Source organism: Lepisosteus platostomus, chromosome 21, assembly GCF_059453375.1.
Source record: "Lepisosteus platostomus isolate fLepPlt1 chromosome 21, fLepPlt1.hap1, whole genome shotgun sequence".
Classification (NCBI taxonomy): domain Eukaryota; kingdom Metazoa; phylum Chordata; class Actinopteri; order Semionotiformes; family Lepisosteidae; genus Lepisosteus; species Lepisosteus platostomus.
Genome location: NC_142631.1, coordinates 3,733,207 through 3,758,246, shown reverse-complemented (window position 1 = coordinate 3,758,246; position 25,040 = coordinate 3,733,207). Strand labels below are relative to the sequence as shown.

General features: G+C 46.7%; 1 protein-coding gene across 4 annotated transcripts in view; it reads left to right on the top strand.

Annotated features, from left to right (window-relative positions):
• LOC148643916 (SH2 domain-containing protein 3C-like) overlaps positions 1 to 25,040 on the top strand; it is an 80,913-nt gene that overhangs the window by 51,303 nt on the left and 4,570 nt on the right. For all 4 annotated transcript variants that reach the window (XM_088615435.1, XM_088615436.1, XM_088615438.1 and 1 more), the window contains 8 exons: positions 13,639 to 13,767; positions 16,783 to 17,216; positions 18,812 to 18,936; positions 19,570 to 20,093; positions 22,149 to 22,264; positions 22,728 to 22,899; positions 23,619 to 23,730; positions 24,797 to 25,003. In XM_088615435.1, the coding sequence (XP_088471561.1) occupies positions 13,639 to 13,767; positions 16,783 to 17,216; positions 18,812 to 18,936; positions 19,570 to 20,093; positions 22,149 to 22,264; positions 22,728 to 22,899; positions 23,619 to 23,730; positions 24,797 to 25,003 (1,819 nt within the window). The remainder of the gene's footprint in view (positions 1 to 13,638; positions 13,768 to 16,782; positions 17,217 to 18,811; positions 18,937 to 19,569; positions 20,094 to 22,148; positions 22,265 to 22,727; positions 22,900 to 23,618; positions 23,731 to 24,796; positions 25,004 to 25,040) is intronic.

Genomic DNA, 25,040 nt, shown 5'->3' with positions numbered 1-25,040 from the left:
CCAGCTGAACAAGCTCCGGACTGAAATGAAATGGAAATTAAAGTTTGAAAGTGCATATATCACCTATCAGTTTTTCGTGGTAATGTGCCCATTTTGTTCTTGTTTGATCTGTTGGGCAAAGTCCAGTATGAGGCTGATTTGCGCCTGATTTGCTGCATGTGTGTGGTCTGTGACCAGAACAAGAAGGGAAGACCTTCTTGGGTTTTTTTTTTTCTGGAATTCCCTCTATCTGGGCAAGATGGAGAGATTGCCGAGCTCGGCTAATTAGCACTCTTCCCAGCTCCTGCACCACTCGTGTGGCTGTTTTTCAGGTTCCAGGGAATCCAGATGTGCTGCGTGTTGTCTGTGCTCCAGTTGGGAGTATTACACTATGACATGGTCTTGAGCCGCCATAGGAATTAAAACCAACAATCCTGAAAATCGTTTTTTAAGTATGGATAATGATATCTTAGGTAATTGCTGGCTTGGAGTGGCTAGTAGTTACAAAATGAGTGAGGCTGCTGACCGAAGGCACTGTGACTTTTTCACTATTAGGTTTTTTTATTTCTGTTCACGTCAGAAGATTTTTTGGGGGCAGCGGATCTGAACTTCCTGGACGACTCCCTGGTTATAGAACATCCTCCCCTTGTGCTGCCAAATGAGCTCACTGCTAGACAGATCTCCTCAATTTATACCCCTGCAGCCCTGCTGTCCGTCTGCAGGGTCTCTGAAACTCCCCACCTGTCCAGTTTCTTCAATACACCCTCAACCCCTCTCCCCCCCGCCCAGCAGTGGGCGCTAGATCAGATGGGATAGTGGACATGGCTGGGGGTGTCTTACAAGACTTGAAGGATCAACTTGCGTTAATTTGCCGTTGGTGCTAAATGAAACACTGATTTGTCATTGCAAGTAGTCTGACGTCAGGGATTGAAAAGCATATCAAAATCGGACTAAAGTGACAGTGCATTTGGTCATCAGGAACTGAGATGTGGCAAAAGAAAGGTATTTTAGTACGGGGACCTGCCAGCCTACGTCTGCATTGTGGTAGACTTTTTTTGCCTCTAATCCCCTCAACTAAAACTTCTGCCTCACTGCAGTCGAGACTGACTCAGTTGCTGCTGTGATAACCAAGCACCGGCCGTGTTTCATGAAATGTTGTTTCAGCAATAGGGCTATGAAGATTAATTTAAGGAGTTTCAGAAATAAAAGGGACAGCAGACTCTTTTTCTCAATTGCTCTGGAAGAGAACAAGAACACGACTGCTTGAACACATACAAACTGGAAGCAGGCGTGTGGTTTGAACAAGACCTACAATGAATAAGCAGTGTTTCATTTGAAAGATTTTTGTATTCTGGCGCATTTACTGAGGAAGGACTGATACTGCATCACTGTTCTGGAGAAATCGGTGTCTGCACATTAGTTATGTTGTTTGGTTAAGTACCATACAGTTTCCTGATTAATTGTTTTGATTTTAATCATGGTACTTGAATGCATAAATTGTGGTATTCGGTGGAATATAATTAAACATCCAAATGCTTATCATTTGTTAATACAAACTGGAATTGGGTTATGCATTATATAAATAAAAGTGATTCAGGAGATCAATATTGCCTGAGAAGCAGATTTTCATGATGGTGCTGTCCTGGAGAATATTGAATTGGAAGTCACCTTCTGCCATTTAAATTTATATATGGCTTAGTTATCACGCTGTATCATTTTGGTCTTTCATTTTTGTTTATGTTCGTTTAAAAAATGCATTTGTTTTCCATGCATTTTGTTTACATTTGTTGATGTAATAAAAGAGACCAGTATAGCTCTGAAAAAAAAATCCAATTCATCTGCAACTGTAGTGTATTGATTAATCAATTAAAGTAAGCATCTGGAGCAAAACCCTGATCATTTCTTCCAATATCAAACAATCCCCTGGATGTATCAATGTCACATGCCACCAGTTATCCTAAATTGTATTAAACAATTGTTTAATAATAGCTTTTAGCTGCAGTATAATGAGTAATCAATCAGGGGACATGTCTAAGTGCTTTTAAAACTAAGAACAGGAGGATGTTGTTTACACAAAGGCTTGTGGGAGTATGGAACAAGATGTCAAGCCAAGCTGTTGAACGTCTTCTTTCGAGAAACAGCTGGCTGAGATCCTTTGATCAATAAACTACCAAACAGGCCAATTGGCCTACTCTCGTTTGCAACCTTTCTTAAGTTCTTACAATTCTAATGTAAGCGTCCACATGACTGTCTCAGGCAGTATCTTCGTGTACAGAGCGTGCCCATTGCTTGGGTGACTGCTCACATTCACCAAGCAGGTTAGTATTGATGAGCACTTTAGGCACGCGATCTATCAAAGCTCTGACCTTTCACAGTTTCTTCACCTCGTGACCTTTGGAATTGGCCATTAATGGGCTCTCCAGACACAGAAGGAGGAGTTTAATTTCACATCTGAGACTCCTCAAACACAATGCCAATAGTGAATTTTCCAGGCTGGTGTCTGGGTTTCAAAAGTGTCAAAACGCCTTTTGGTAATACATTAGAATGGGGGCTGAAAAGGTCATTTCTATACACTTTATAAAATAAATTTACAAACTATAAATACAGTGACATTAATGTGACAAGGACCAATCTCTAATGCAGATTAATAGATGTCCATGTCATCTAAAATGTTGTGGTATACATTATATAGCCTAAATCGTGGGCTTAGGGATATGTAATTCATTTTAGAACAGTTTATAGATCATTAACAACACGATGATTGGTTGTAGACGATTACATGAGAGAGGAAAAACGACACTGTTAGCAGTTTTTTCTTGCTTCTTCTGTAGTGTGATCCCTTTTTACACTGGGAACATGACTGAACATCCCAGAGTTTCAAAAAAAAATGTGCAGCTCATTTACGACCTCAACTGTGCTGAAACATAAAATCTTACATATATTTATATATGTACTTTATTTTGCTAAATCCTTCTTGAAATATACATACTAAACTATGTGCTAGGCGCTGATTTTTTTTTGCAAGACAAACATATTTACAGATTTGAGGATGAAAAGCATTGTGGTTAAGATACATTGTATTTACTTGTACTGCATTAGTATGTGACTTAATAGATAGATAGATAAGACTGTATTGATCCCGTAGGGAAATTGATGATAAATAAATAAATATGAGGGTATTTCAAATGAAACTCAGAAATGCACATTTCATTTAATAAGCATGTTATTCCAGGCTTCATTTGAAACACCCATGTCCTACGGTACTAATGAGCTGCCATTGCAGTAAGTATACTGTATATTTCGGTATATGTGGCTGGAACACATATTATCTGCTGGGTTGGACACAAGGTTATGACTGCCCGTGGTTTTTTCAGATACTTCTGTGAACGCAGACTGCGGAACATTGCATACCTTGTGCGAAACACAAAATCATGGGTCAAAGCTGATTCTGCTTCAGGCTCCGAACAAATTGTTCTCATTCCCAGCGATAGGGGATGGAGGTTCTCCCGTTGGCTTGTAATGGGGTGGACTTCAGCACACAGCTCTGCACTGGCCTTTGTGATTAGCATGCAGCGTAATTAAAGAAAGTGAGGCATAAGGCAGGCGTCATATTTATTGAGGTGCTTGGATCCCTGGGACAGCCGGTTCTGACCTTCGCAAACCAGCTCTCATGTTCTCGTAAAAATCTGATTCAGGGAACTCATTTTGCCACGATTCCTGTGAGGCTAAAATAAGAAAAAAGGGTAAGATTTAAGAAGTTGGCCTCATCTAGGCCACATTTTCCCCTTCGATGAACTTCAAAGCTATTTCGTTGCCTGCGTGGTGATGTAAATAAAACATGCGAGCTGTTGCTATTTTCTAGGCCGCATAAAGCTCTTTCTACCAGAAAGTGACTCTGGGGGGTGCCGTTACCGTGGAAACCACATCCCCAGGTGAGGCCCAGTAAAGTCCTCTGGGAGGAAGCGAAGCCTGGGCCTTTCCTGGCTCTCACTGGCTGGCTCCAAGCTTTATTGGTCCTTCATCAATATTCATGGTCTTTTTTTTTTCTGCCCTCAGGGGGTGGGCCAGAAAGAAATAAAGTGACCCCCCCAGGGTGGTGCTTTGATTTTGGACTAGGTTGCTTCTGTCAGAAATAGCCCTTTGATGAGTTTATTGAAAATCTAAACATGGCTCTTTCATTTTTAATGGGACGTGAGGGCTCCCATTGCTTCGGAGGAAATGAAATTGACCTACTTATAAAATGTGCTTGGTAAGCTGCTCCTTACTGTAGCTGTCTTGGAATATGCTTGCCCTTAATGGCCCTCCTGTTGGATGTAGTCAAGTGTCAGGGCTGTAAAAGGTACGTAGATATGGGTTCGTGATGAGACATTTCTGTTGATGCAACACTGTAATTGTGCTCGTCGCTTGTGCTGTTTTTACTATGTTTCTGAAATATATTCTCAATTCATGATGAACAAGCTCCTCTTCTTGTGCTTTGGCATCTCTTTAGGAAGCTCTAGAATTGCTTCTTCCTCAGAAGGGGGGCAATACAGGTGACAAATCACGAGGCAGGAGAGACAAAGACAAAATAGCGGGTTGTGAGACAAAATTAAACCACTTCTATTATCCTCTGCATGTTACCACAGGTCCTTCCTCTCATTTGTGTTCAGTTCTATTTTCCTTACAAATGCTTAAGTGTTCCCAGAATTGAAAATAAAGATTACTTGGGCCCTATCCTGTGGAGAGCACCTTGCAGTTACCCTAATGACTAGAGTTTGTTTACAACTCCCGTTGATCTCTGAAACGCCGTTCATTAGTCCACATCGCAGACAGCCTGGTTTGGCCAACAGATTGCTTGCCAGGGTCTCACGGGAGACTGGAAATTTGGTTTGTGGTGTTCTGAGCCGCTCCAGAAATGAGTTGTGTGGCAGGTGTTGGTTTTCGTGAGCATCTTACTGTTTTACAAAGTGGAAAAGGTTCGTAGTTGGTGCTGTAACACCGTACAGTGTACCCATCAATCACCACGCAACTCTTGAGCGAGAACAGGCACTACTCCAGCACGTGCTGTTGTGGTTAATTTCTTAGACTTTTGTATCCAAAAAATCAACTTCAGATTTAGTACTGTAAAAAAAGTCATAGCTCAAATGTGGCATGCTATCTGTTAGCTTTAAAGGAATGAGCTTGGTGCTCCAGTATTAGAATGCTTTGCTTGTTCTGTCTCAAAGGTAGCACGACCTTTCAGAGATTGTGTTCATTGGTTTCAGGGCTTAGGCCTGCTTCTCGGGCTGCAAGCTGAACTCGGAGCTAATCAGTCGCGCTGAGTCAGCCAGAGTGTGACACAATTAACCCGTGATAATGGATCAGTGCGCCACACAGTGAGTCACCAGCGTGCAACACTGAGCTGCTCAGAGCTGAAGTTTCTAACACCCTGACCCCACTTATCTGTTTTTCTAGGGGAAAAAAAAAAGAATTTGAAAGATTCTTAGTATGAGAAGGGTGCTGCAATGCGTGAATTTGCAGAACTGACGCAAATGATGTCCCCTGTCTGTAGAGTTGGAGTATACCATGTAGGCAAGACATGACACCTTACGCACAGATCTCTAAGAAATACTCCTCCAACCCCTGTGTCCTGTTGGAGTTGAGAGGCCAGGTCCCTTCCCCATGGCCAAACATCCAGCAAGTGCCAGAAAAGTCTCAAAATGTAATTGCATCTTAAACCAGGCCATATTGTTTTGTTTTCACTGAAACATTGAAAGCACTAGCCGTACCATAATATACCTTAAACATGTTGCCCATTAATTCAGATGCGTCCCTTAAGTCCACACAAAGTCCTGCCTCTGAGACTACGAGAATGATTTGGAGGGCATACTGTACATTTGCAAAGGAACAAGTAATAGGTTTATTCCATGCTGAAAAAAAAGAAGAAAGAGAACACAACGTTTCGGCCGTGGAGCCTTCTTCAGGTGTGATAATACTGTACAAATACTGTACATTTGACCCCTTACCGTAACTCAGCAAATGTACGTTTTGCTACTCCAGCCCCTGTCCCTCCTTAAGAGTTTGTGAAAGGTAATAACTTGAATTCGCCCCATTAACAATGTCCTTCCTGCACTACCTGTTAACAGAGGGTCCCTGCACCTTAAGAAGTTCATACGCTGGCTAATTACTCATTTTAAAGCCACAAAAAAACGAGGATTTACAGTGCGGCCAGGGGATGAGAAATGGCCGGCACGCATTAGACCCGAACACACCTCTCTATCTTTGCTTTTTCAGTGGGAGTATAATCAAAACGTCTGGACGGATTGTTAAAACAAAGCGCCTGTTGGCTCAGGGTGAGGGTCTTGTGAATAATATGTCCCAGGCTCATTAATACTCGTGATTATCATGCGCTGACAATGATGGAGTGGTTGAGTGAGCTCGCGCACACGCGTGCTCTGCCCGGCTTACTGATAACATCCTGGTTGCAGAGTGCGGATTTGTTTGGGGGGGCGGTATTGTGATACGATGTTGTATTTGAAAGGCTGATTGATTGCGCTGTCCTTCGCCAGCCAGCTGTACCTCAAGCCTTGAGACTTCAACTCCGGAGGCATGCCCTCCCGCCACCCGAAATTAGAGCCTTTAATTAACCTTTTAATTAACAAGACGGCTGCATCAATGCATTTGCAAAGGTGGCGCCCTCTGAAAGTCTCTCACCTACAATTATTGTGATGATCTGGGGAGGGGGTGCTATTTCAGTTCCACTTTGTTACTTTGGCTCCAAATTATTTTTTTTTAAAACAGGTTCTATATTGAGGTCAAAGGGTATCAGTTATGGGACACACGAGACACCGATTCATTTCCTATGCCCAGGGAGATGGGAATTGCATGCAGTTTACTGCCGTTTTTATTGGTGCATTGTTCATTTTAGTCTGACCAAAATAATTACTGTGCATTTTACCCTATAAGGTAAGCTTTCTTAATCAGACTCTTGGCGTCAGGCCTAAGCGCTGACACTCTGTATCTTTCATTTGTACTTTAATGGAAATTACTTAATACTTTATTAGGTTGTATGATTGCTGAATGAACCTAAAGGAAGTTAGGTAGATATAGTTTAAAAACTCTTGGTCATTATTGATAGTAATCAGTCAAAAGGCCTTATTGTGGATACAAGGGGCCCGTTCTTCCATGCAGATTCATAGATTCAGTGATCACTGCCTCCTTCTGACATTGTCAGCCATATGAAGGAGTCTTCTTTGTCATCTACATGAGAAACCAGCTTCTCCGAGGGTTAATAGCCCTACCCACTGTGCCAGTGTCTGCCACAGTAGAGCTGGCAGCCAGATGAAACAATCCTGCAATGTGTTTTTCGATGCCCAGTAGGATGTGTGCTTTCTCCAGACAGCTGAGCTGCCCGCTGATCCACAGGGGGCACTTTTCCTCTGTCAGCTGGGAGCATGATGGGATTCAGGCGCTGTGAGGATACCAGGCAGCACTGAGACAAATATGGTTTTCCTCCTGTGTTTCTCTCATTCATTAAGTTTGCAGGCATTTCCAGCTAAATCATGTTGTGCAGATCTGGAACTCGCAATGTGAACAGCACCTTAAGTAAACAGAATAAGGAAAGGAAATCATCATTTTTATGCAAGAGATTCTTTCAGATTGATTCAAACTGGCCCACAATAGTGCTCCAGTGCCATGGCAGTCTAATCTAGTATTTCAGACACCTTTATCAAACTGCAATAGAACTGTCCAAAAATAAAATCAAAGGAAGCAGGGGAAAAATGCTTCTTTTATAAACATAAGAGTTTAAGAGCTTAGCTTGGCCGGAACTTGAACTTAAACGTGAGTCTCATCGCAGGCTCTTCTGTGTGCAAACCAAAATACATGATCAAACCCTTCAGGGAAGAGACCGGTAATTCTCAAAGCATGATGGTTTAATTGTCTTGAAATTCAGGTTGATTGTATTGCCTAGTTTCTCTGTCAGAAGTCCTTTACTTTGTATGGGTGGATTAGGTGTGTTTTGGAACTATTGCACGTCTCTGAGGGATGAGTTCTTGGATATATCGCTCAGGTGGGCTATACTGTATATACCCCAGATATACCCTCGTATAGCCCTATTGATTTACTGTATTCTCCCTAATAAAGGAGGCCTTAAGGAATGATCAGAGCACACCGTAATTCACCTGTCTAATGCCTTTGACCCCACAGCTTGTCAGAAGCCAAGTGGGTCTGTAAGAAATCAGAGCGAATGAGGCTCTGGGAAGCAATTAACCCTTTTGTCTCTTCTGTGCCTCGGACTGTTGGGAAAGCGAGAGCAAGACCGAAACAATAGACAAACAGGGCAACAGGAAGGGAAGAGAAAGACAGGGTCCGACCGTCTGAGCTCGGCAGATGGGAGCTCCCCCGTTCCTGTGAGTGCTTTTTGAGCCTGGCGGCCTCGTCTCCCAGACAGCAGGTCCGTCCCTGGGCTGGGCTGGGCTGGGCTGGACCAGCCCCTGCGGGCAGACAAATAATCAGAGCAAGTTTTTGGCCTCATCTTTCTCCCCCCTGCTCGATGCCCAGATTAAGGGAGTCTGATGAGCCGCCTGCTCGGGTCTCTCCTCATGGAGACATGTGGCGCTGATTAATGAAAGCTGCGTGGAGGTGATAGGCTTAGGCTGGAGGCCGTGATAAGATGGAAATGATCTTGTGGGGCTCCCGTTCCGATCTGGAGCTGCTAAACATGGGGAGAATGGGAGATTTGCCGAGGTTGGCAGGTGTGGAGAGCTCCCTAGGGGAAAGTCAGGGGGTATCAACCCTGCTCAAGTGGGTAGAGGCTGGTAGGACCAAGTCTGCTCTTCACACACACACACACACACACACACACCCCTCTTCAATTCCGGCTCTCCAGGCTGCCGATATGAGAGGCCAATTAAGACAAGGACTCAGCAGGAGACCAGCATCGCTCTGGGCCTCTGAAAGAAAGCGCCGGTTTGATTTTCTTTTTCTTTTTTCCCCCGAAGGTTAACCGAGAAAGGGCTCTGTACCGCCAAGAATAAAAAAAAAAAATTAATAAATCTGTAGGTTTTCTGCCGGCCTTCCTTCTCCCGCCCCCAAACAGTGAAGATTACAAGATTGACTTGACCGTAATCCTGCCAAATGTGTTGTTGGGGGGGGGGGGACGAAATAAATTATAGCTGGAATAAAAAGATTCTCAGGTTTGGAGATTTTTAGAATAACAAGACGGCTTTGTTCTAAACCCCTAGTGTGATACGCGCACTGTAGAGTCCAGAAGAGATGGCATTTTAAAAGTGTCCTGGTACACAGACAGCAGTCTATTTGTAGTGTCTTTAATATTCACGCTTAATCCTAAAGGTGCTTTTTTCTTCTCCACTTAGACCAGTCTGATTACCAGTTTCACTCAAAAATCATTTGCCATTGTAATAAAGCTTTAGACTAGAAACTGATCGAGTGGCTTTAAAGCCTTTGATTGTGTTTGCCAAGAATATTTACAGACAATAGTATTGGCACCCTGTGTCTACACATTTATCTCCTCACTTGAAAAATCTAAATTGCTGCTTGTTCGGGCAAATAGGAATGATAAATGTATGAGAGGCATCGTTGACAATTGAGCATAATTTAATGACGTACTGAACAGCTTCGTGTTAAAAAAGGTTTGATTATGGAATTATCTGATTTGCTTCCATGAATGTGTGTCATGCTATGGCTGTGAGATTGGTCACAGTTGTTAAGAGGGTGGGGCTGTTTCAGCAAGGAAAAATCTGTCCTTGCTGAAAGACTGTTTGTTTTGCTGGACGCAGGTGCTTGCATCTCATTAATTACCTCTCTAATAATCCTTATTGATATTCCTCGCAGGGTGTATGTGTGTTTGTATCAAATGAATATTTTGACCTTGTGCTGGGGATTAGCTCTTTCCTGGCTGGAGCGGTGTACCAGAAAAGTTGGCTAAGTGACCAAAAAAAAAAAAACAGAACGCAACCTAAATTCTGCCAGTTTGCGCAAACAGGAGCTAATGAATGCTAGCGTGGAATACCACCTAACAATATAACGTTTCTGACTTCTTACCAAAATCGTTTGGGAAAAGTCATGAAACGTCAAAAACAACACAGGAGGCACTTCTTTACATGGAGAGTGGCGGGGGTGTGGAGCAAGCTACAGATCAGTGCCGTGGGAGCTGTTTCTTTCAAGAAACAACTGGATGAGATCCTCAGATCAACTACAGTAGCTCCTAACTACCAGGCAGACAAGAATGAGACCAACAGCCTCCTCTCTTTGTGTAACCTTTTTATTTACTGACCTTAACATTCATCAGGATCCGAGTTTCACTTTCCGAATTGTAAAGCATTTGAAATTAATCAATATACATTATGATATGCAGTACACAAGTGCTAAATGTATACTTGAATGGGTCACCCTACACAACTCCCTTTTCATTTTAATTGTGCGCAAGATGGATTGATGGAGAAACTCATCCCTGCTCCTTGGTTTTTTTTTTTCTTTCTTTCACAGTGGTTTTTAATCTAAATTCGTCCCATCCTTTGTAAAATGCAGCAAAACGATTCTGAAGTAAGGGGCGATGAGGGCACACCGCCCTCCCTGACTACACACATGCCCTTATTCGATGGCGTGTACCTGCTCAATAAATTCATTAGACGTCAGCCCTAGCCACGCTGTGAGGAAAGCTGGTAGAATTTTAAGCACCGTGCTATACATTGCAGGATGTCTCACCAACTCTTGCACAAAGAACTGTTTCTATGACAACCACCGAAGTCTGCATTCTTCCGGCTCTTAAATGAAAATATGTGAATGGCACGCTTTGTGGGTGTGGGAGGCCAGCTCCTCTCATTTCATTTCCCATTTGCACAGGCACATCATCAGCCCGAGAGCCTCTCTTCTTTTCCTCAGCGGGGCAAGGGCACCCCTCCAGATACGACGCGCACGGCGAAAATAATGGCGGACTCTCTATAAGAAATATAGTTCCTTAACGTCTCCACCCCCCCCCCGCCCTTGTTTAATGAGACTCTCGGTGAGCCAAAACCGGGTGGTTTCTCCCGAGGGAAGGAGCAGAAACGGGAACCTCAGCACATATCAGGAAGCATCCCTCAGGGCGACAGGCGAGCCGTTCGAGAAGATAAACAGGTTAGGGGGGCCTGATTGGATTAGCTCAACAGTTCGATAAAGCGCACATTACGCGCAATTATGACCTCCTTTGTCAAGCGGGAGGCCGAGGGGACTCTGGCACGGCATCTCTGGGGTGGAGGAAGGGCTGGACTTGTTGACTGTCCCCGTCTTCATGCCTGCCTGGACGTGAAGGAGCCTCAGAGACCCAGGCCGTGCTGGTTGCTTGCCATTCCTTCTCCTCGCGCAGTTTCTCCCCTTCCAGTCAGTGCGTGCCTTCATGCGCAGCGAGTGGAATCTCTTTTCCATGGACCTGAAGTGAACGGGAATCACTTGGGCTCCATCACTGTGCCCTGTGTTTGACTGCCGGTTTTTTGGCTCTCCTGGTACCGAGGTTATCCCCGGAGCTGTCCAGTGAGACTCATTCGGAGAGTACTTAAGGAAAAGTTCAAACCAGCGGCCCTGACTGCCTGCGTTTTCTCTGCCTTCTGTCCTTGTGCCCAGGAGAAACAGCAGCTACCCCAGTCAACCCAGGACAGAGTCCAGGCATGTCAGCAATAGGCTGTGACTGCAAACATTCTGTCTGTGCTGCGGAGCTGGGTAAGGGGTCATGAGGGAGCAGGTTGTGCACAGCCATGGACAGACTCCTGCCTTTCACCTAAAGTTCTCTACACCCTCCCAGCGGTCCCCGGGCTGCTGCAGACGTGCAATAAAACCGCTTAGAAGGGGCTGCTTTTTCGCAAATGCCACTTTTTAATGGGCAAAACCTCAGCATAGGGGTGTTACCCCGGTGTCCTGGCCAAATTCCCCCCCCTGGCCTTTACCCATCACGGCCTCCTAATACTCCCTTTGTGGGGTGGCCAGAAACAGTAATAATCACGTCTGGCAAAATGAGGCGCGGTATCGCCATTTCTCTCAGGTCTGCCCTGGTTGGTTCTGCCAGTCGCTTTGACTCAAGACCCCAGTTCAATAAACGAACGAAACGACAAATAATCCCTTCTGAGCTTTTCCATCTTACATCTATTTGGAGCCTGTCAAGAGACTTCGAAAACTGTCTAGGTTACCCGCGGCCAGAGGGATTAAAGAGGCCTGTTTTGTTCATCAACTTCACTTATATAAGATGTGACTTGCAAACAAGTCAGAGATGGTCCTTAATTGAACAATAACTTCCATTTAAAAAAATAAGAGACGATTCAAGTAGCCTATAACGCTCACCTATCTGGAGCTCTCCACAATGCGAATTAGAAACCCCTGATCTCTACCTCGACTTGAGAGGAACACATGACAGATATCCGTTTGTCACCAAATTATGAACCGTTCAGACGTTGGAGCCTCGTTCTTCTGGGATTCGGCAGGGAAACCATTAGCTCTGCAGCTTGACCCCGCTGCGTTTTTTTTTCATTTTTTGTTTCTTTTTTTTTTTTGCTTCACGCCTGCCGCGTTGAACGCGCAGCATCAAATTAAATCGGAAGGGAAAACGGCAGCAATTTCATATCCCCTCCGTCTCCCCTGGGGAGAGAAGTCAGAGGCAGCAACTTAATCAATTTCTCTTTGGGAGCGAGGGTGGGGGGGGTGGGGGTGGGAACCGTCAAGAAATGACCCAGAGCTGGAGAAATTGATCGCGTTGTGCCTTTGCCTCAGCCTCTTCTACTGAGGTTCTGCCAAGAATGAGAAACAGCAAAGAAAAGCACAAGGCAGAACTAGCCTTTATCATATTTTAGACCTTATTAAAAATTCAGCAGTCTGTGCTGGAGCAACGGTCTTTTTACTTCTTATATTTAATAACAGTCACCTCAATGTTGTACGGCGCCGGACTCTCACTCGGGCTCTGCAATAAAACAAACCACGCAGTTATCCAAAGTTAACAGGACCTTGAACAAAAAAGCAAGTTTTTCAGCCTGGATGTAAAAGCGCTGGGGTTTGATTGTTGCGCTTTTTGTTCTGTGTGGTCTTACCTGTGGGTCGGCCGCAGACTGAATGATGTCAGATCAGAATTTCAGAATTTCAGCCAGCAGCCATGTCACCCTGCACCTCACAAATGACAACCCACTGAAGCTCAGCCTGGTCAGTACCTGGATGAGAGACCTCCTGGGAAAAACTAAGGTTGCTGCAGGAACAGGTGTTAGTCAGGAGAGCAGGGGGCGCTCACCCTGCAGTCTGTGTGGGTCCTAATGCCCCTGTATATTGACGGATGAGACTTAAAACCGAGATCCTGACTCTTCGTGGTTATTACAAATCCCAGGGCGTTTCTTGAAAAGAGTAGGGGTGTTACCCCGGTGTCCCGGCCAAATTTCCCCCTGGCCTTTACCAGTCATGGCCTCCAAATAATCCCCATCTCTGAACTGGCTCCATCACTCTGCTCTCCTCCCCACTGAGAGCTGGTGTGTGGGGAACAGACTGGCGCACTCTGGCTGCCATCGCGTCATCCAGATGGGGCTGCACACTGGTGGTGGTAGTGGGATTCCTAATTTTCCTCAAAAGCGCTTCGAGTCCCGTGTCCAGAAAAGTGCTATATAAGTGTAAGGAGTTATGATTATTCATTTCACCTGACGTGCCACGTCTGCTCCTCTTTTCTTTCCCCAGTTCTCAAAGGAGAAGTACCTTTTGGACTCGCCCCCGGAGAAGCTGAGACGGGAGCTGGAGGAGGAGTTGAAGCTGAGCAGCAGCGACCTGCGCAGTCACGGCTGGTACCACGGACGCATCCCCAGAGAGGTGAGGCTCCTGACCGCAGGGCTGCGTACGTACACCAGTGGCCGATTTCCCATGAGGCACCGGAAGCGCAGAGCCTAGGGGGCCTACGAACGTTTTAGGGCCCGCGAAGGAGGGAGACACTCGTGACTAACGAAAAACGAGCTGGAACAATATGCTTGCGATCGACTCCAGGGGCTCCAAATCAATAACCGTACGCTACCCAACGGCTGTTCTAGAAACTAGAAGTCTCGAAAGGGATGGTCGCTGGACTCGCTCCATCAGTCACGCGGTTTAGCATCAGAATAGTTGAAAGTGCATCATGCCAACCGACGTCATTCAATTGGCGTTTACCCACTCTTTTTGCACATTTCGGAGCAAAAGTGCCCAGGACCTACGAACACCAAAATCCGGCCCCGACTTAATCTGATCTGCGGTACCACGTTCGGCATTTGTCGAACAGCACCACCCCTGTTTGCCGTGACCCTGGGGGATATAAACTTTTTAGGAAGTACTAAGGAAAGAGAGGAAGCATCATTGTTAAGGGATATAGCGTTTTGTGTAGAACAATATGTGACTTTCAATGCAATGTTCAATTCACATGCAGGAGAAGGATACTTCAGGCAAAGCAGTTAATGAATTCAGCTAGCTAGGGGTGTTACCCCAATGGCTTGGCAAAATTACCCACTGGCCTTTACCACTCATGGTCTCCTAATAACCCCCCCATCTCTGAACTGGCTTCATCACTCTGCTCTCCTCCCCACTGAGAGCTGGTGTGTGGTGAGTGTACTGGTGCACTATGGCTGCCGTCACATCATCCAAGTGGGGCTGCACACTGGTGGTGGTAGTGGGATTACTCATTACCTGTAAAGCGCTTTGAGTGGAGTGTCCAGAAAAGCTCTATTTAAGTGTAAGGAATTATTAATTATTATTATTAGCTCTTTGAAATGTCTCTACTGTTACGATCTAAACATGAGGCTAGAGTGAATAATTGTCTAACACCTCTATTGGTTCTGTGTGCAAGCAGTATACCGCTAATGTATTCCTTGCCTTTAACACAATACAGCTGAAAGTAGCACAAAAAAAGCACGTGTACGTTCTGTGTTTTTACAAAATAATAAAGTGCAATGTGTCTCTATTGCACTACAATTCTTCATGACAAAAGATGCAATAGGGAACTCATTATAAACTGAGATAATTTAAGTGCTTACTTAATTTGGAATTGGCCCTTTGGACTGGAATAAAAGTGAGCTGAAAGGTCTATGAAACCTCTAATGTTCCCCTAGTGTACTTTTTGAATGATGGATGGTGTATTTTTAAAAAACCTCAATATGTAGAGAATGTTGATATTATGAGATTCCTTCAGCATTTTAACAACTGTAAACAGAAGAGGGGTCTTCCTAAATCCCTTTTTAACAACTGTTTGGAACTTTAAAAAAAGGTGAAATCTATGAGTTTCATTTTGACTCAGGCTTTGAAAGTCTTCAAAAACAGTTCTGTGTGTTTTGTTTAAGTGTCCAGATTCCTGTTGGCTTCAATAATCTTTTGCTGCCTTCAGCAACAGCCATATACGGTTTAAGTCACACTAACTTTTAAGTCTTCCTTTTTATAGTACAGTGAAGAGGTAAAGAGATTGGTGTCTGTTGACCTCTGTCAGGCGTAGCTGAAATGTGGTGGGAGATTATATCAACTACACTCAATCTGAGAGGCTATGCGGTCGTCTTTTCTTTTCCCATCTTTTAAATTAATGTCTGTCAAGCATCTTTTAATATTAATCTGCTCCACGTTACCATAATGTATTCAGGCAGATGCTTGAAACGGATGTAAACAAGGATGTAAACAAGTCCTCCCTCTTCTCTATCAACTATGTTGTTTCCATGGCTCCCATTTCCTACACAGCTTTATGTGGGTAAAGAACGTACCAACTGCGCCCTCTTGTGGTAGCGAAGATTACTGCAGCACAACGTGGTTACCTGCTTCGCTTTGGTTTTAATCTTATTTTTAGAGTTTAGAGATTAATGAAGTGTTGTACAGAGACCTGCGTAGGAAGTGCAGAAATCTAAAACACATCCTACGTTTCTATTTAAACTCAGGCTGGCTTTTTTTTTTTAGCAGTGCTCAAATATTTTCCAGCATTTCGGAAAATTGAAGAAAAAGTGGTGAACAGCATTTCCCTTATTCTCGTGTAACTCTTATGGTTTTTATGGTTTGTTACATAATAATCTTGATTCCTAGGAGTCACAAATCTGTAGGCCTTTCTGTGTCTTTAGTACAAACAACTTTAAGGCTTGCGGAGAACATTTGGCCCACTTAAAGGTTAACTGCAGTCCCAGTTTCTCAGACTGGTCGTTAAATCTCTGTAAAAAAAAAATGAATTCATTGAAATTATAGAAAATGTTCCAACATGATCCCCCATGATCGGAGTTAACTAGTAAGTCATATTTGTTGGCCGAACCGTTACCAAAATCGAAACAATATTTCCATTGGATTTAAAGAGTCTACAATGGTTACAATGTCATAGGGCCGCACACATCACCAGACATTTTGTTGCCCCGTTCACAGAACTAGCTGGATAATTTCGTCGATTTTGTGAGGTTTTACAGGTTACAAAGCACTTTCATTCTGGTTTGAATGCGCTCCTCAATCTTTCGAATACTTTTGCCGTTCCCCTGTAATCCTAATCCGGCCAATTTAACGCCAGATTTTCTATAGGTTTTAAACTATTGAGGATACCAATTGATTCAAAGACCCCAACCTAAGACAACCTTTGCATTGGTCTTGTTCCAGCCAAATATTGGAAATTTGAAGGGATATCTCAGGGTTTAATAACTGAGTATATTAGGAAGCTTATTCTGTTATTAATAACTAAGTATGTTAATTGTACTGTCAGAAACCACTCAAAACTCTAGTAATATTGTGTAAAGAGTCAAGAGTACATATTGAAGCTAGTATCTCCCAGTTTTCCTTTGCCATCTCTGTTGAAGCAGACAGGCGCTGATGTCATGATGTTCACGCTGCTGATCGCGTGTTTCTCGACAGGTCTCGGAGACGCTAGTCTTGAGGAACGGTGATTTCCTGATCCGGGACTCCCTGACCAGCGTCGGCGATTACGTCCTGACCAGTCGCTGGAACCATGAGGTCCTGCACTTCAAGATCAGCAAGGTGCTGGTCAAATCCAGCGACTCGTACTCCCGGGTCCAGTACCTTTTGGAGCGCGAGAGCTTCGACTCGGTACCGGCCCTGGTGCACTACTATGTGGGCAATCGGCGACCCGTATCCCAGCAGAGTGGCGCCCACATTTACTGTCCCATAAACCGCACTCTGCCCCTCCGGTACCTGGAGGCCAGCTTTGCCTTGGCCAATGGGAAGCATAATCTGAGCCAGTCTCCCACCAATCAGAGAGGAGCACACATCAAGAGGCGGAGTGTCACCATGACGGATGGGCTGACCACCGAGAAAATCATCCCTCACAGGTGAGGCTGGGGAAGTACAGGCAAACTATGTGCTTCATTAACACAGCTGCAATGCACAGTGCTTCAACTGGGCCTATCCTGCGTACAAAAAGCTCTAGTACTATATTTCCTGTAATCCCTTTCCAAATTGCACATCTTAATTAACCCAACAAGCCCCATGCCCTTTTCTCTACAACTCTTAAATTCCCAGAGAATCCTGACACGGCGTCAGTCCAGTGTTACAGATTGTCGTGGAAGGATCAACAGCAGAGAGTCACAGGTTCAAGGCAGGAGCCATTTCTTCACGCTTCACATCGCAGTCTTGAGACTACCGCAATGTTTTAAACAGACAAAATGTCCCTGAAAGGCGTCAGCTCTGTTTTTTCTAGCTAAATATCTGGACTACCAAGAATCGTGCCTCCAGGTTCAGAGCTTGCTCTGGGTGTGTTACAGCACTGGCCAGATAAATTGTAGGACCCTACGTGGTGACTAAAGGATAAGATCAGATCACTTTATTGGCCATATACAATTGCTTGCATTAGGAGTTTGTCTTTTCGCGTACCCCAACTTGCTCTCCATGAGACACACAGACACATAGACAGGGAGAGAAGCTTGGAGTCAGAGCGCAGGGTCAGCCTTTTATAGGATCTTGAGAGTTAGAACAAAAATCAGAGTGTATTTATCCGAATCGCCGTTCAAAGGCCGCGGTCAAAAGACAGGTCCGTTGGTCAGGAAGCCAAGAAATTATCAGAGAAATTATCTCGAGACAGAGATGAGGAGCTCCACTTGGTGAAAACCAATACTGAGCGTTGAGGTGATGGTGGTGAGGGTTTAAGTATTCTGGGATGTAGTGGGTGCGGGGGATGAAAGACAGGCATGATTGGTTGATGGGTTAATGCGCCGGCGTTTGTTGGAATTGGAGAGGACTGCCGTGGGGTTGGGAACAATGCGAGGGGCGTTGGCGGGACTCTCCCTAGGGTTGTGCTCCGATTGTGGGTGGTCGTGACGGTGTGGTCTTTATTCACATAGGGAGCCCAGCCCAGGTGGCAGTGCAGACCTGTGCTTGCGCAGGACACCGGTTTTAGCCTCTGGGACGTGTCTGGGATCCGAGCAGGGGATGAGGTGATTTCAGCAGTGGCTGTCCCCATCCCGTGGGGTTGTAGTGGTGCACACGGCTCGCACACAAAAAACTCCCTGTCAGCAGCCGACACTGAATCTGCTCGGGTCTGCAGCTTCCCGCTTGTCCTCCACGCACACAATAAGCGCCTTTGCCTGCTGCTCTCACTGCACCCCACACTGACGGACACTGCAAAGCTGCCTGATTGCATGGGTTGGTCACGTGCGATGGCACCTCTCCCTCTTCCTGTTCGCTGTTAATCGTGAGAAAGGAGGTAGAAGTCTTCTCGAGCTTTACTGCCGTTCTTTCTGAACAAAGAGTTCAAGTACATGCCTTTGAGGTATGTGATGGAGTTATTCCTGTTATTCCCATGATGCATGACGTTAACGAGTCTTCTCCCCTCACGTTGATCACAAACTTGTCAGCACCTCCTGCGTTTGAATCGTTAGGGAGCAGGTGCCGGCTTGTACCTCATCTCCTTCTATTGCTCACTTTGCAGCCCTTCCACTTTACACCACAAGGAGGCGATCAGGAACTGCGCGCTCAGTATGGACCAGATCCAGGAGTTCAGCTGCCCCATGTCTCCGGTCAGCGAGACCCCCCTCTCGCCAGCGTACAGCTCCAGTGAGTCCTCTCCTGGCCTCTCATTTCTGTGCCATTCTGTAGCCTGAGCCCCACTTGTTCTTACCTCGAACAAGTCATTAACATTAACATCACTTTATTGGCCACATACAATTTCTTGCATTAGGAATTCGTCTTTTCGCAGACCCCAGCTTGCTCTCCATGAGACACACAGACAGGGAGAGAAGCTGGGGGTCAGAGCGCAGGGTCAGCCATTGTACAGCGCCCCTGGAGCAGCTGGGGTTAAGGGCCCTTGCTCAGGGGCCCAACGGAGTAGGATTCCTCCGCCGGCTGCGGGATTTGAACCGGCAACGCCACAGGCGCAGATCCTGAGCCACAGTGCCACTGCTCTGCCCCTGTAAAGAAAACTCGTGGCGACAGCTGGATTTGAACACCCGACCTCACGCTTATAAGTCAGTCACTTAAGCCATCACGCCACTGACGCAGGACTCTTTGATTTTCATTTTAAAAAATGAGCCCGGCGGTATTTGATTGAACAGAAATGCATTTGAGCAACGTTTCCAGGCAAAAGGCAGCTGCCGACTTGTCAGACCTGTTCGCATTGGCGGGGCAGTAGCCCTTGGAAATAACGTTAATCTCCTGTTTCTCTCCTCTCGTCTGGCTTGCGCCCACCAGTTAACAGGCACAAGAGTCCGGCTGTGGCCAGGGTGCCAGCCGTGGTGCCCACTTCCCCGGTGATGCGGCGCTGCAGTGAACCTCAGCTCTGCCCCTCCTCGAACAATAACGTGTCCTGCGCTGACCTGTCCCCCACTGCCCACTCCACGCCAGCGCACGGGTACTACCCTCCGAACGGCGCGGATCCGGACGGGGCAGGCGGGCACTACTGCGAGCTCCGGCCCACCCCCACGCCCGGGCCCCTGCCCGCCAAGAGCTACGTGGAGAGGCTGCGGGTGGAGGAGACCGGCCAGGTGTTAGATTCGGGGGGGTGCCCAGGCGGCAGGGAGGAGCTGGGGGAGGACTCGTTCCCTCTGCCCCTGGTGGAAATGACCTCCGCCTTCAAGCCCAACGGGTACCAGTCCCTGCTGGTGCCGGCCGAAAACAAGCCGCTGGAGATGTCTGTCCTGAAAAGGGTGAAGGAGCTACTGGCCGAGGTGGATGCGAAGACTGCTGCCAAGCACATCACCAAGGCTGACTGCATGGTAGGCCTCTGACTTACTGGTCCCTGCTCTAACGGCTCAGGCTGGCAGCTTCAGGGGAAGGTGGTGACCATGCCTGCCTTTCCTAACATGACTAAGCTGGGTGGGTGGCATCCTTGCTGGCGTAGGAAGTCATACTGTATACTTGGAGACGTTAAAAGGGGAACGGCAACATTTTTATGCTTTTGGGGTTAGAAAGAATCGGCCATGAGGAGTGCATTTCAAGCCATGATAAAAGTCAAATGCACACAGTCACTTGTAAAACCCGCAGTTTACATCGCAAAATAGACAAAATGTCCAGGTCTGCGCAGGGCCATGTCCTGTGATTCAGAACGAGGTAAAAAAAACACCCAGTGAGGCGATGTAGCCCTATAACTTTGTAAAGAAGCAGGCTTGGGAACACAGCTCTTTTCATCCGGTCGAAATTTAGTTCTCGACCTTGAGAGGGTTTTGCGGACGCACGCAATTTGCTCGCTAACTCTGCAGGGCAGGTCGCCTTGCAACATTTCTGCGGCGAAATGGCCGCTGCACAGCCCGGATTTGTTCGCGTGTACATCGCAGGACCTCAGTGAGGGAAGGGCCGCATCGCGTCACAGTTCGTGGGAACTCGCGGTCTTGCTTGTTGTGAGGCCCGGGGCTTGCGAAAGCACTGCGGCCCACAGCACTTTCACAAAGTTCGGGAGTTTACGCTTCATTCGGCCTTTGTAAAGTGTTGTGATACCGTCATCTCTTTTGTTATGGATATTTAGTAAGCCGGTCTGTGGGATTAGGGCCGTAGCTCCCCTCGAAGTTTCAGTGTACGGTATGCTTCTTGACGAAGGTTAGGATTGCAATCCCAAGATCTGCAAATGTATCTATGTGAACAGTACCACCCACAGCTCAGAAAACATTAGGTATCATAGATAGTTTAGTATCAGTAGCCAGCAGCCATATCACCCTGCAACTCACTGCTGGCAGCCCCACTGAAGCTCAGCAGGTGTGAGCCTGGTCAGTACCTGGATGGGAGACCAACTGGGGAAAACTAAGGTTGCTGCTGGAAGAGGTGTGAGTGGGGCCAGCAGGGGGCGTAAAACCGAGGTCCTGACTCTCTGTGGTCATTAAAAATCCCAGGGCGTTTCTCGAAAAGAGTAGGGGTGTAACCCCGGCGTCCTGGCCACATTTCCCATTGGCCCTTACCAATCATGGCCTCCTAATAATCCCCATCTATGAATTGACTTCATTACTCTACTCTCCTCCCCACTGAGAGCTGATGTGTGGTGAGCGTTCTGGCGCACTATGGCTGCCGTCGCATCATCCAGGTGGGGCTGCACATTGGTGGTGGTGGAGGGGAGTCCCCATTACCTGTAAAGTGCTTTGAGTGGAGTGTCCAGAAAAGCACTATATAAGTGTAAGCAATTATTATTATTATCATTTTTGGAGGGGGAGTGTTTAAATCATGTGTTGCTTGCTTTGAATTCAGGAATAGAATTCAGCTCAAGGTAAGATGAGGCCAGCAGTTATTCCCCCCACTGCTAACCGAAGAAGGGCAAAGAGATCATCACCTCTGGAGATCAAAGTCAATTAGTCCACTGTACCTCTTGGCCTTCTTCCCACTTGGGGGAATGGTCCCTTTCCTACATTGCAGAAACAATGTTCCAATCCTGGAGCCCTTGCTTTTTTATTCATTTTGCAAATACTGTTGCGTGTCACCCATCCATTATCCAGCCCCATGCTCAAGATATCAACCCTGCTCCTTGAGTAAGTTTCCGTTTTCACTAATGAAGAACGATTGACCCACCTCTGCCCTTCAACGCATCATGAACATAAAACTCTCCAGTGCCATGCAACAGAGAACTTGATTCATACCCACTGCACAGCTAACAGGAGATTAAGAGACCAATTCAATTAACATCTGAACTGCGGAAAATGGTGTGAGGAACTGGGGATTAATCCAATAAATGGCTGGGAATGCATGGTGGTATTTATTGCCATAATTATTTGATAAAGGCCGAAAGAATTAATTCATTTCAGGAGACATGAACAGAGCTGTTCAGCTGTCCCTCTCTGGTTCGCCTGCAGGTTGCTAGGATACTGGACGTTACTAAGGAGACGCAGAGGATGATGGGAGTGAGCTCCGGCCTGGAGCTGTTGACCCTTCCTCATGGACACCAGCTCAGACTGGACCTGCTGGAGAGGTGAGAGGGTTTGGGGCTGCAAGAGGGGGATATAAATAAAGACACATGCAAGGGGAAAAACTCCCTTAAGGCTTGGGCCTTAAGTTACTATGCTATAGTCATAGCCTTTTCCTACCACTTCCTACCTTGTTAGAGCGACGGCCTATTAGCTGCAAGTTTCCCGGTTTCAGTTCCAGAGTTTGTACATTCTCCTGATCTTTTCTTGGATTTTCATCTGGGCACTCTGGTGTTGTCCTCCCTCCTCCAAAAATGAGGTCAGTTTGGATGGATCCCAGGTATTCGTTCTAAAACGAAAATCTGCTCCAGTTGATTTCTGCCATGAACTTGTCGTTCTTACCGGTGGGAGACCTCTCTTCAGATAAATCTCTGTCAGGCACGGCTCTTTCTTCCTGCTGGGTGGGGGGGGGGGCTTCGTTGCTGGTGTTCCTGATTGCATTGGCGATGCGGACGTCTTCCCCCGCAGGTTCCACACCATGTCCATCATGATGGCCGTGGACCTGCTGGGCTGCACCGGGAACACGGAGGAACGCGCCGCCCTCCTGCACAAGACCATCCAGCTGGCGGCCGAGCTCAAGAGCAACCTGGGCAACATGTTCGGCTTCGCCGCAGTGATGAGGGCCCTGGAGCTGCCCCAGGTAACGCGGGGACGGGCGTCGGAGCGCTTGTGGAGGCGCAGCTCATGCGATTGTTTCAGCAGAGAAGGGGGAGGCTTTCGTTTCAAACATGTCAGCAGCCACATCACCCTGCAACTCCCAACTGGCAGCTCCACTGGAGCTCAGCAGGTGGGAGCCTGGTCAGTACCTGGATGGGAGACCTCCTGGGAAAAACTAAGGTTGCTGCTGGAAGAGGTGTTAGTGGAGCCAGCAGGGGGCGCTCACCCTGTGGTCTGTGTGGGTCCTAATGCCCCAGTGTATGGTGATGGGGACACTATACTGTAAACAGGCGCCGTCCTTCGGATGAGACGTAAAACCGAGGTCCTGACTCTTCGTGGTCATTAAAAATCCTGGGGCGTTTTCTCGAAAAGAGTAGGGGTGTAACCCCGGCGTCCTGGACAAATTTCCCATTGGCCCTTACCAATCATGGCTTCCTAATAATCCCCCTCTATGAATTGGCTTCATTACTCTGCTCTCCTCCCCACGGAGAGCTGGTGTGTGGTGAGCGGACTGGTGCACCATGGCTGCCCTCGCATCGTCCAGATGGGAGCTGCACACTGGTGGTGGTAGTGGGATTCCCCATTACCTGTAAAGCACTTTGAGTGGTGCTATATAAGTGTAAGCAATTACCATTATTAAAGCGGCAGCCAGTCTCTTCTGTTTCGCTGTGTCTCACCCTCCCTTTCCCTCCGGCCGCTCAGATCGCCAGGCTGGAGCAGACGTGGGTGACCTTGCGCCAGCGGCACACGGAGGGAGCCATCCTCTACGAGAAGAAGCTGAAGCCCTTCATGAAGACCATGAACGACGGCAGGGGTAACCACACCGCGAAAGACATGGCTTTCTGGAGCGATCTGCAGCCCAGGGGTGGTCCATTCTGGCTTCGGAGATGACCAAAGCCCAGTAGTTTCTGTGGATCACCTTTGCCTGATCATTTCTGATAAACATTGTACCACTTCAGCTGTTCACTTAAGAATGTATTTACGGCCCTACTATGACCAGTACTTTCCTGAATATATTGCTGTAAAAGCTAATTGTATGTGTAACACACTCCTTTTAAACAGATTATTAAGGGCAATCTATAAAACATGCTGGATTCTTGCTCTGGCTGGCCATGCCTGCATTATTACATTTCAGGGTTACAGTCTTTACACTTGCGCCATGTTGTCAAATCAGCGTACTAAATTCTCAGCACCAGTGTATTCTGTGTATACTTTAAACCTGCACTAGAACCGGGGCAGGGCATTTTCCTGACAATTTCCTTTTCCCTACTGCTGGAGAAATGCAATCAGACCAGAACAGATTTCTGTTATTGGCTTTCACTAAAACTGTCCTCTAGACTTCACTAAGTAAGAAGATCACTTTATGGGCCATATACAATTTCTTGTTTTAGGAATTTGTCTTTTCGCAGGCCCCAGCTTGCTCTCCATGAGATACACAGACAGGGAGAGAGAAGCTGGGGGTCAGAGCGCAGGGTCACCCATTTATACGGCACCCCTGGAGCAGCTGGGGTTAAGGGCCTTGCTCAGGGGCCCAATGGAGTAGGATTCCTTTGCCGGACACAGGATTTGAACCGGCAACCTTCTAACCACAGGCACAAATGCTTAGTCACAGTGCCACCACTCTGCCCGGATTTAGGATTGGTTAAATTAAGGATTAATTGGAATAAAGGCACACAGAAGCAGAAAATAATAATTAATAATAATTGCTTACACTTATATAGTGTTTTTCTGGACACTCCACTGAGCACTTTACAGGTAATGGGGACTCCCCTCCACCCCCACTAGTTTTCAGCCCCACCTGGATGTATATGGAAATATAAAAGGGCCTGGCTGCCAGACCTATCCTCTTAACTCCTCCTCTCTCTGTCTCACTCCCTCAGAAAGCTGTCCTCTCTCCAACACCTCGTTCCCCCACATTGTCCCCCTGCTCTCACTGCTGGAGAGGGGCGTGGCCATCGGAGAGGGGGTGGAGCCCTGGGAGAGCACGGACGCCGGAGTAGATGTGGTGATGAGTCACCTGGAGGCGGCACGTACCATTGCCCACCACGGGGGGATCTACCGCACAAATGCTGAGACCAAGTTGCAGGGTAGGTAGAGTTCTGTACAGAAACCTCCCAGAGTTCC